General features: G+C 40.9%; 1 protein-coding gene across 2 annotated transcripts; it reads right to left on the reverse strand.

Moving 5' to 3' along the window:
* Window positions 1-625: 625 nt before the first annotated feature.
* RFC3 (replication factor C subunit 3) lies at window positions 626-9,105 on the reverse strand. 2 transcript variants are annotated; one of them, XM_039718677.1, is made up of 9 exons: window positions 9,006-9,105; window positions 7,365-7,502; window positions 6,766-6,833; window positions 5,029-5,126; window positions 4,573-4,754; window positions 4,198-4,334; window positions 3,977-4,075; window positions 2,911-2,980; window positions 626-1,661 (listed from the first exon to the last, which is right to left on the reverse strand). In XM_039718677.1, the coding sequence occupies exons 2-9, from the start codon at window positions 7,431-7,433 to the stop codon at window positions 1,470-1,472; spliced, it is 915 nt and encodes a 304-aa protein (XP_039574611.1). In that variant the 5' UTR covers window positions 7,434-7,502; window positions 9,006-9,105; the 3' UTR covers window positions 626-1,469. The 2 variants fall into 2 exon arrangements, with proteins under 2 accessions (XP_039574611.1, XP_039574609.1); XM_039718675.1 differs by lacking the exon at window positions 9,006-9,105 and adding an exon at window positions 8,667-8,812.
* Window positions 9,106-9,463: the final 358 nt, after the last annotated feature.

Here is a 9,463-nt window from a genome sequence, read left to right on the forward strand (position 1 = left end):
AATGAATTTAAGTATTCCTTTCCACTATCACTGAGTAATTTAATGTTTCTCTAGGATCTTTTGACAGTGAAGACATTCACAATATGACAAGGTACAAGTGCTGTGGATTTGGGTGACAAGCATATGGAAGGAAAAAAAAATCTCATCATCTATTTCTTCAGGAGTCCCGTTGAGCAAGAAACAGGGCAGCACCGTCTTACTGGGAATGAATCTGAATGCAAGCTGTGCATTAACACCCCACATGGAACCCTTAACTCCTTGAGAACAGCAGCAGTATTTAATTAACTTAAGCTTTAAATACTGTCTAGTAATAGCCTAAATTAGCATGGTGAAGTAATAAAGAGCATGAATTCAGTAATTTTTATAGTACCATGGTACACAGACATAACACGTAAAAGATTTGCAGCACAGGTAGTGTTGGTTTTCTATTATTATAATTTTTATTATTTTGGGAGGTTTTTCTTTCACTTTTTCCTGTTGCTTGCATTTATTTGGATTTTTTTAAACTTCAGTCTCCCTTCAGTCTTACAGCATGTGTGGGATATCCCACTTTTTGAAAGATGTCTACATCAAAGCAGATGAATGCACCTAGGGTCCCACAGTGTAAAAAAAAAACAATTCAGCATTTTTATTCATATTTGCTACCATTTATTTTGCCATTTTAAAAAAGTCACATATCAGTTTAAGAGGCAAAAGATACTTGTTGAAAGCTGAAACTTTTCCTTTCATTAAAAAAATAGTCCAAGTTACCTAAACAGCAGTTTAGGTACAACAGGTAAAGGTAACAACAGTTACCTTTACCTAAACAGCATTATGTAGGTTGAGGCAAACCCAAGAGTGTCAGACAGCAAGCAAACTTGCTTTATGAAGGTATAATCCTTCTAAACAAGGTGTTACATGTGATTTACAAGCAACACCAAATTATTGCTCCTCTTTACGTTCTTTTCTCTTTGTAAGCAATTGCATTGAAAGAAAATATTTGGTGTGAGCACACCACAGAACACTCAAGCAAAAAAAAAAGCCAGACAAACACTAAGATGTATAGATCAGAAGGCAGGACATATATGTTCAAGGTGGGACTTGGCAGAATATGGAAAAAACATCTTTTTCCTTCAGCCTTGCCCATCTGTGATTAACAAACAAATACCAAGCAGGCAGCACCTGTGTTCTCTCTTCTTAATGTCAGCTTACAAGTACTGCAAAGCAGTTCCTGTCTTACACATCTTCCAAGGCAATGTGCTGTCTTTCTGAAAGGCCAATGTATTTTGCATGGATCTAAAGATGAATTTGTGGCTGTCAAAGAATCCATCTGGTTTCTAAAGCTGAACAAACATTGCTTTATTAAATAGCAAAACAAAAATATTTGACTTAGAACTAGACCCACATGTAATCAAGCACTGACAACTAGACATTTGCAACACCATTGGTATCTCAACACAACATTCTGGGTATGGCTTTGGGCATCAGAGTTAGAACATTATGTCATCCAGCCCATCCTCCATGAACTTCTTGTAAATTGCCATAAACTTTGCAACAAATGCTTCCAGATGATAGATGGCTTTGCTGCCCAGTTGCAAACGGTGTTCATAGAAGGCTGCCATCTGTGCAACTTCTCCTTTCAGTTGTCCATCACAATTATTTAGAAGTTCTGACAGGAGACCCTAAAATGAGAAAAAACAGGACATTATTTGAAAAATTAGGTCTTTTTTGTTAAGAGGATAACCTTGGTTCTCTGAAAATAGCCAAGCATTAACCAATAGTTCACTCATTAATCCAACAGAAAATATATTCATTTACTGGGATAATTTACGCCTCAATAAAAGAAAATTAATCAACCTTATCTCCAAATACTATAACCTCTACTGCATGTAGGAACATGGCCTGAGGAGAATTCCTACCAAGACAGCAAGTGTATTAAAACCATTTAATTCTATCTTGACAGCATCAAGCACAAAGAGAAACAACATTAATAAAAACCAATGAAAGGGTTATTTAGAATTTAAGTGTCTCTGTCTGTATTTATGAACGTATTTATGTGCAGACACACAAGACAACTTGACTTCAATACTTTAGTCATTACAAAACCCCAAAATGCATTATTTTAGAGACGGCAATAAAATCATCACAAATCCATCTCAATTAAAACAGCAAGGATTAAGTGAGAAGTATCTCTAGACCATTTCAAGTTTATGAAGAGGGAGTGAGTGGAAAACATGCACCTTTTTCTTCTCAAACACAGCAATGCAGGATCTGCTAACCTACTGTAAGAAAGGAAAGTTAAAGAAACATCTAAGTACTGAAACCATCAGAAAGCAGAAATTTGTTAATGTGAAAATAAATTATGTCTGACAGCAAAGCAAATATTACTAGGCTAAGTTGCAGGGATTATTTTTGATCTTTGTTCTACTCTAGGTATCTTCAGCATCCTTTCATCCTCCTTAAAATAAAAACATGCACATCCCACTTGCTTTTTATCTTCCAAGGTGACATCTGTCTTTGAATAGTCCTGCTGGTCTAGCATCCTTCAGCACAGCTCTCCACAAAGATACAGCAAATAATGAGCTTATAACAAGAAAACTTTTATAAAGGAAAACCAATCATATCAAGATGAGCCCACAGAATTACATCAATCATTAAGGCTGTGAAAGACCACCAAGATCCTCAACTATACTATATTAAATAACTGGCCTCAGAATTGGACTAAGAATGTCCTCCTTTATTTTTACTCAGCTATGATGCTGTTTTTCTTTGATCACTGAACAAGTTTTACTCAGTTTGGAAAGGACACAGCTTTTCATCAATATCTGGATAATTTATGATGTTTTGATGTATTTTTTAAAAAAAAGCTTTAGTTGAGACAGTCATGATATTAAAATTTATAGCACATTAAGAGCTAGATAGTTGAATTACCTTCATTATAATCTCAGGAGGGATGCAGTGTGTCAGGAGTTCATAAAGCCGTCCACGGACTTCTAAAAGCCTGTTAGAAAGACACCACAAAATATGAGAAGTATGATCCCAAAGCATACTAATGTCTTTTCAAAACTAGTGAAATACAGTGCAGGAAAAGAGGGAATCCAAGCAATGTTTCTTTTCTGCTTTTAGTTTTTTGGTGTTATTTTAAAACCAGAAGCATTGCATGAATCAATTTCAATTCAAAGGCTGCATATCACCTTTTACTCAAAAGATAAATGATACATACTCTAGTTACAATGGTCTCAGTTAATCTAGAAGCTACAAGGCTATTTCAATTTGTCTCAGGATTGTTTCCCTTTAATTTTTCTTCATATCTAAGTTACTCATGCTTAAGATTAGTGACTACAGCCAGGGAGTTCCTTTACGCTGTTTTTCTGTCTTCATTGTTTATAAGAAGGGGTAAGACAATTAGGTGGCAGAGCTGACACAATTAGCCAAAGCTCAGCTTTTGAAAACAGAAGGGCAGATGCTACAAGCATTTAAATTAAGTGACATCTCATGCAAGTAATACATGGAACAGGCTAAAAGGATCAGGCTTTGGGTATGACCGTGAGATGGACACAGGAGTCATCTCCTAATGTGCTCAAAAAAAGCAACGAATTCTCACTTCCAGATCTTTTACAAAAGTGCTTATGCTAAAGATGGTCAAACAGAAACTTTACATAAAACAAACAAACCAGAACAACCATACACACTCACCACCCCCACACCAAAAAAACCCTCCAAACTGGGAAATACAACTTGCAACTCAGCCTGTGGTCACTTTAGATTATTAAGCTTTTACAGGGAAAAACAACAGTTCTTCAGTTCCTGATACTCATTCAGCCTTCTTTGGTAATTTTAAAGCTCAACTCCTCTGGCTGCAAAGTACCAGCTCCAGTAGAAATACGGATAATTACACATAACTGGAGACAACACATTTTTGAAGACAACTTTTTGTTTAGATTCCACAGTACATGGAAAACACCATTTATAGCTATTAACAAGTGCATTCACTTACCTTTGTGGTGTCTGTTGACCAACAATAGCATTTGCAGTTTCTCTCAAATAAACTTCCCAGTCCATCTCAGGAATGTCTTGATCAGCAGTAAAAGGATACCTAAAAAATAATATCGTTTTAGAGATTATAATCTAAGCAAATTGTTGCCTGTTTTAACAAGTCCTTAGCAGCAAAGTCATTTATGTGTCTGACAGTAGAACTTAATTTTTGCAATGACTTACTGTTGTACTCTGCAGGACTCACACATAAGCAGTGCTTTCCGAAGATTCCTGCCAGATTTCTCTGCAATCCTTTGAGCCAGTTCCTGAGGAAGAGTCAGGCCTTCTTTCTTACACACACTGGACAAGACATGGCAGATCTAGACAGAAAACAGATAGCAGGGAGTACAACACTTAGCAAACTGTTCAGCACCTACAGATCTTCTGTTAGAAAGATTTCTGGACCAGAGATGGACCAGTCTTTCATAAGCCATGCTTGGAAAATCACCCAACACAATGGAAAACTAGGTCACTGTGAAAATAAAATATAAGTCCACAGCAAGAACTTATTAGATAAGAATTTTATAGCAACTTATTTTTGCCTCCGTTTCAACATACATCTTCAATGCTGGGAGCAGGCACTCGTACAGCCAGGCATCTGCTTTGAATGGGTCCTATAATTTTTGACATTGAGTTGCAGCACAGGATCAACCTGCAGGTCGCCATGTACTTCTCCATTGTTCTTCGCAAAGCATGCTGAGCGTCTTTAGTAAGTTTGTCAACTTCTGTTAACAGCACCACTGTAAAAAGGATTAAACATAGCGGGGTTCTGTATTATTATTAAATCTTTCTAAGAAAAAATACTTTTGACGTACAAGCAATAATACCAAAATAAGTGGTAACACACAGAAAAACACAGCATGGTTCCACAGGCAGGAAAATAAAGATTAAGATTACTTGCGTGCCTTTTTGACTGTACAATCTGCATGCAATATACAGGTACAAACAAAACTGTGAACTGAAATCTCCCCCATGTTTAAAAAGCATTTTGACTGGTTTTAACTTTTAACTCACCTTTAAAATCTCGTTGAGTACTTGTCTCAAGCTGCTGGGACTGTGCCACTGTCTTCAAGAGCTCCTGAATTACCACACGGTCATTGTTTCCCGCATCACTGTACCAGGAATTTGAATAAATCTTGTTTTAAAACAACTTTATATTGCATATAAAATACATCCTCCAAAAGTCATCTAAATGAGCAAGAATGCCAAAAGGATTCAGAAGCTGTTGAGTTAGAATTAAACTAATACCCATATACTTTGTTAAAAGTTACCTCCTCTAGAATAAAAACCACCCAAAGTTTATGCAGGCATAACTGGGTTAGTTATTCAAATGTAGTAAAACCATTGTTAAATATTTTATTAATTCATTAAAATAGAACCTATTTTCCTCGGATGAGAAACCTAAACTTTTTTTACCTAGTCTGAACAAGGACCCACAATGTGAACCTTTTTACTCGTTACGGGAAGAACAATTAAGCCTGACCCTGCAATAGGATGCCTGACTCAAAGGACTGATGTAAATGCAGGGATTTATTCTGCAGAGCCCTTCCCAGAAATTCACTTCCTCTCCCTGTTAGCCATTACATGTTAGCCATGTTACTCAAGATGCACATGACTTCACCATTGTTACAATTCAGTCAAACTTCACAGGCCATTGCACAGCACAGAGGTTTACTGTCTGGTCAGACAAACGTGAAAATTGCTCAGTCACTGAAAGCCTACAAATCAGGATATTAATCTTTAATGAAAACTCTGCACTTTTGTATTTAAATTGAAATATAATTATTTAATGTTTCAAGCTCTAAGTACTCTATACAGAGTAACAGGAAAAGTGCTAGTAGTATCAGATTATCACAACTCGACTGAAGGGTCACACATTTGATATCACCAAAATGACATATTCAAAACAGTGATTACCAATAAGCCTCAGCTTTTATTGGTATTTTGCTGATAATTATTTGTGTCTGTATTAGAATACCAGCAGATACTCACTAATCAATACACAGATTAGCTGAAGAATGAGTTTTTAAAGAAGACCTGGCAGTGCAAAATAACTTCTATACCACAAGGCAGCATGAGCTATGGTTTAGCAGTAACCAACACCACCCAGTGCACAAGGACATTCATTCATTGTGGTTTAAAGCAACATTATGTGGTTTCAGGTAAATACAAATATCTGCTTTGGGTCTCCAAACTCTCACCAGCAATTTCGTAACTGCCAAAGATGTAGATAGCTCCCACAAGAGCTTCTGTTGTTTAAATCAATATGTGATCTCACTCAAGACAGGATCCGCAGTATTTTGTGGTGGTCTTTCCCGTGCTCTAAACACTTTATTTGGAGAGTTACAGGGTAAGCCTTTCTTCCTTTCAAATTCCTTAATTTTTGTATTTGTGAGGGAACTAACGATATGGAGGTGTTAGTTCCAGTAGAAGTTCTTAATTTCAACTGAAATGGTGAGATCTGTCAATCCATAATTGTCTCAGTTGCCCATTCCTCAATGTCAGCATGCTTATGTAGCCAGTTAAACAGAACATTTCTCCCTTAAGTATACAGCAATCCAAATTCTTGTTTATTCAGAGTTCAATTAAAAATGCTCTCCCTGCTCTCATTTGCAGACCAAACCCATAGACCATTACCTAACTTGCTGAGACAACAAATGAGGCAGTCAGTCCTTCACACACCCAGGCTGAAGGGACTCAGCACAGCCAGTGGCTCACCTTCAAAGTGAGGCATTTTCACTGCACGCTTACCTTGGGTTAACTTCAAGGTGATAATTACTTGCAATGGTGCTAATTTCAATCTTCTTCTTAGAAGGTGCCTACATAGAAAATAAGCACATTAAGTTTCAGAAAGTGTTCTAAAAATCTCTTAGAACTTACACCTGGCTAAATCAGAGGCAAACCAAGAGTCTCAGAGATCAAAGAACTCTCCAGACACAGACTTGCTTATCTTCTACGGTCCCAGCCCCACCTCCAAAAAAAAGGAATACTGACACATCATCCAGCCTGTAAAATAGCAACAGTAGAGACACTATTGTCCAAAATGAACTGTAAACAATAAATAAAAAAACCTACTCTGAACAAAAAAACCTACTCCACAAGAACAGCCAACCAGGCACAGAAAACAAGAGAGAACCCCACACCTTGAAGGGCTGATGAACATCTGGAAAATAATTTGTTTGTATAACCAAACTGGTATGATTAATTACACAAAAACACTGAACATACTGAGTGCAAAACAAAAAAATAATTTTTAAGACTCAAATGACAACAAAGGTCTACAGAAATATGTTCTACAGAAATATGTCAGTATTTCCACATTACAGGAGATGGGAATTTTTTTTTTTTACCGTTATACTCTGATGCTCAATCCTCAGTTTCTCCACTCCTGCACCATATAATTCCCTTAACAAACACATTATTCTTGTCTTTTTTCCAGCTCCTGATGGTCCATACACCAACAGATGAGGAAAGTCGCCACATTGAACCTGAACAAAAAGAAACAAAATCAGCTAACACAGTATTTTCCTTATAAGATCATTTATCCTTGCATTTTCACCCAAGTTTACATTAAATGTCTTTTCCAGCTCCATCACAACATAGCACAAGAATTAAAACTGCTGAAATCCTTTCCTGCAGCAACATTTCCTATAGAACACCGTAATTTTCTGACAGCCACGTGCAACTCATTTAACTTCAAAAACCCCACTCCAACATTTGCATGCTTCCCGCAGTTACCAGAGCAACAGCTGTAGAAACACATAGAAAAAAGGGTTGAAACAAAATTTAAAGCTGATACTTATATATTTAGTTATGACATACATATAGATATATATTTATATATACACACACGTTTAGGAGTTTATTTCCTGGAAAGCTAAAATGCATGACATGGAGCACATTTGATCATGCCCCACAGAAAGCTCTTTCATGAGTTAGGTATCCCTCATCCCTGAGGAAGTGCATGTGCCAGTCGGCACATCTGGCAGGGGGAGCAGTCCTGACTTTCATTCCCAGCTGCTCGCCTCGACAATTTCTGCTAACGTTAGCCAAACAAGCCCTGCTCTGGGGGACACGGAAAGCAGCAGAAGAACGTGTGCCCAGCACTTCCCAAGGAGCCAGCCACTGACTCCCGCAGCCTCTCCCTCGGCACCAAGGCGTCTCTCCCGAGCAGGGCGCGATGCCGGGACACTTCCCGCGGCACGGCAAGGCAGGGCCAGCACGGAGGGAAAGCTGCCGACCCCACCGGGGCAGCGCTACGGGCCCGCAAGGAATCCCGATTCCAGCACGGGCCAGGCTGGAATGGACAACAGCGGTGCAGCCTCCCAGAGCACCGGGCACAGGATTGCATCCAGAGGGCTATCTCCCGCGACGGAGACTTCACAGCCGCTCTGAGCAGTCTGTCCTCGGGCACAGGATTGCATCCAGAGGGTTCCCGGCTATCTCCCGCGACGGAGACTTCACAGCCGCTCTGAGCAGTCTGTCCCAGTGCTCAGTCACCCGCACAGCAAAGTTTCCCCCCTATTCAGGCGCAATGCCGACTCCGGGGGGGATTCTCGCGGCGGGGAGGAGAGGACCGGGAGGCCGCCTGGGCCCCGGGCAGGGTCCGGCGGGGAGGGCGCGGGGCAGAGCCGAGCCCGTGCCTCACTGACCAGGTTGCGGAGCCGCGCCGCCTGCTCCCGGTGGAAGTCGAGGCGGCCGAGGGCGCAGGGCCGGTGCTTGTCCGCCCACAGGCTCATGGCGCTCCCCGAGCGCGCGCCGGCAGCGGCAGGCGCGCTCCGTACGGCGGCCGCCAAGGGACAAACACCGCCGGCGGCCCCGCCCCCGCGGCGCCCTCAGGAAAGCGCGGCCCGGGCGGGGCTCCCGGTGCCGCTGCTCGGGCCGCGCCGGAGCTGCGGGGTTCTCCCTTCTGGAGGGACTGAGACACCCCCTGAGCCTTGGCAGCGGCAGGCGCTGTGCTCCCTGAAGGCTTTGACAAAAGAGCCCCTTACCAAGCGCTGCGCTGGAGATTAACTCTGCCCGCCGTGCCAAACCAGCGCGCTGCCTCCCCGTCGGGGGAGCGAGCCCTCCGAGCCCCGCCTGAAATCATCGCTCTCGTGGCTCGTTTCAAGGAATCACGGGATCATTTAGGCTGGAAAAGACCTCTGAGATCCAGCCTATGATCCAACACCATCAACTCCCCCAGACCTTGGCACTAAGTGCCACATTCAGTCTTCCCTTAAACACCTCCAGGGACATTGACTCCACCACGTCCCTGGGCAGCCCATGCCAGTTTAAATCACCCCTCCTGTGAAGAAATTCCTCCGAATGTCCAACCTCAACTTCCCCCGGAGCAACTTAAAGATTTGGTCGAGGGAGTTTACAATGATAATTTGGAATGTGCAATCCCCAAAAGCCCGTAACACCTAAAAAGGCTTTTTATTGTTATAATTATTTATAATATTAATAT

The sequence above is a fragment of the Passer montanus genome, unplaced genomic scaffold, assembly GCF_014805655.1.
Source record: "Passer montanus isolate IOZ18808 unplaced genomic scaffold, ASM1480565v1 scaffold4, whole genome shotgun sequence".
Lineage (NCBI taxonomy): Eukaryota > Metazoa > Chordata > Aves > Passeriformes > Passeridae > Passer > Passer montanus.